This window comes from Oratosquilla oratoria, chromosome 11, assembly GCF_046742065.1.
Source record: "Oratosquilla oratoria isolate Oo_2021 chromosome 11, ASM4674206v1, whole genome shotgun sequence".
NCBI lineage: Eukaryota > Metazoa > Arthropoda > Malacostraca > Stomatopoda > Squillidae > Oratosquilla > Oratosquilla oratoria.
Genome location: NC_134787.1, coordinates 16,083,291 through 16,085,082, shown reverse-complemented (window position 1 = coordinate 16,085,082; position 1,792 = coordinate 16,083,291). Strand labels below are relative to the sequence as shown.

Below are 1,792 nucleotides of genomic sequence, written 5' to 3'. Positions count from 1 at the left end.
TGATGAGCGAGTTCGAGAATAATCTCATCAAACAAGATCTTCCGTCGTTCTTGGATCGGCGAGGGCGGCGGAGGTCCTCATCTATCAACCGAGCAAACTCGACCACCGGGAATGGTCAAACGCTACTGCAACAGCTGCAACAGCAGCAACAGCAGCAGCAGCCACAGCAGCTGCAGCAGCAGCAACAGCAACGAGAGAACTCACCGCCGACGACCACAGTATCGGCGACGACGGCGACGACGGCGGTCACTTCAAACTCCGCCACAAAAACGATGACCTCCTCTTCTTCCTCTTCTCCGCGACTGGGTTCGGATCGGCGCCAAGGTCCTTCCTCCAGTCGGGAGATCCCAAACTTCAATACCCACGCAGGTCTGAAATCAGGCAACTTCAGAAGCATCACTGTGATCGAAGAGGCTTCAGTCTGATGTTGGGTGGTGGCCAAAGAAGATGAAATGATGTGCCAGTTTTATAAAATGTTTATAAGAATTGTGTTAGTGTAATAGCTAATCGTTGTGTAGTTGATCATTACAATTAACTATAATTTTGTGTCCAGTTCATATTGAAAGCTAAACGAATGGCGAACGCATGACGTGTCCAGAAGTGTATGCTAGTGTGTGAAGTAGAAAAGAGGCTTGTATATATATGAGGCTAAGATTATCTTAGGTTTTTAGTGAGGGGCCGACGTAACTTAAGTACCTGTGGTACAGCACTAACTACCTGTGCACTGTGTACTTAGACATTACCAGTGCAATGAACGATAACTTCCTCCATAGGTTATAATGTTGATTCGTCGTGTCAGTTTTCTGTTTGTGTAATACCGAAACTTATCCGTGATGCAGGCAGGCAGGCAAAGAAGAAGAAGAATGCCCTATGGGAATGTTCTAGACTGATACTACTGAGGGGTGCACCCTTCCTTAGTTTCGTGTATCGCTCTCGTGTTCATTTATACATGACATTAAATTGTTAGCACTGCTGTATCCCCAGTGTTCAATGGACGTCGACAAGTTAAGTCACATGGATGTGGGCTAAATGTCCACCTTAGGTGCTGTAACCAAGGAGCACCTCTGAAACTCAGCATACTGTTCCCAAAACCTCCCTAAGTCACTAAGCCCCATTTTCGTACATGAAAACATTCAGCAGGGGACCTTACGACTCTAATACTCTGTGCATTTACAAGTTGACCTATTTACGAGTCAGGGGTTCCTTGTTCTCGTTCAGTGGGATTCTGTCCTTTCCCACACCTCCTCGCCCTTGCCCATCACATCTGAGTCACAACACACAAACAAGAAGGCCACACATGTACACACATATCTCTGGTATCAATATCACTTTTCCACGCGATTTTGACTTCTACTCATCAGACGTCTGAAGTACTTCAACGAGATGCAACTGACCAACTAAAATTAGCTTCATTCTTGCTCAGATACGTCAAACACGATCCGATGAGCATTCTCCCATAGTGCTTCAGTTCAATGCACTCATGGTTTTCTAGCTCAGAAATGCATTTCGAGTGTGACTGAAGTCATACACAAAAAAAAAAAAAAAAAAAAAAAAAAAAAAAAAAAAAAAGAAGATAAACCGAATCTGTTAAGAAGCAACCTAACCGTAAGGGACGGAATTTTTATTCTAGATTTTAAACTTTCGAAAGTGAAACCTATATTCAGGTGGTCAAAGTTGAAATTCATGAAGTCAAAACCAACAAGTTTTGCAGATATGGTTCCCCATAGCTTCAACTACAAAAACTCAACCAATCAGAAACCTTTAAACACACTCTGACACATGACACATAGTA

General features: G+C 43.5%; 1 protein-coding gene across 2 annotated transcripts in view; it reads left to right on the top strand.

Moving 5' to 3' along the window:
• Positions 1-1,578, top strand: part of LOC143029620 (monocarboxylate transporter 10-like) — a 144,843-nt gene extending 143,265 nt beyond the window's left edge. For both annotated transcript variants that reach the window (XM_076192368.1, XM_076192367.1), the window contains exon 8: positions 1-1,578. This exon is cut by the window's left edge and continues 278 nt beyond it. In XM_076192368.1, the coding sequence (XP_076048483.1) occupies positions 1-425 (425 nt within the window). In that variant the 3' untranslated portion in view covers positions 426-1,578.
• The last annotated feature ends 214 nt before the right edge of the window (positions 1,579-1,792 follow it).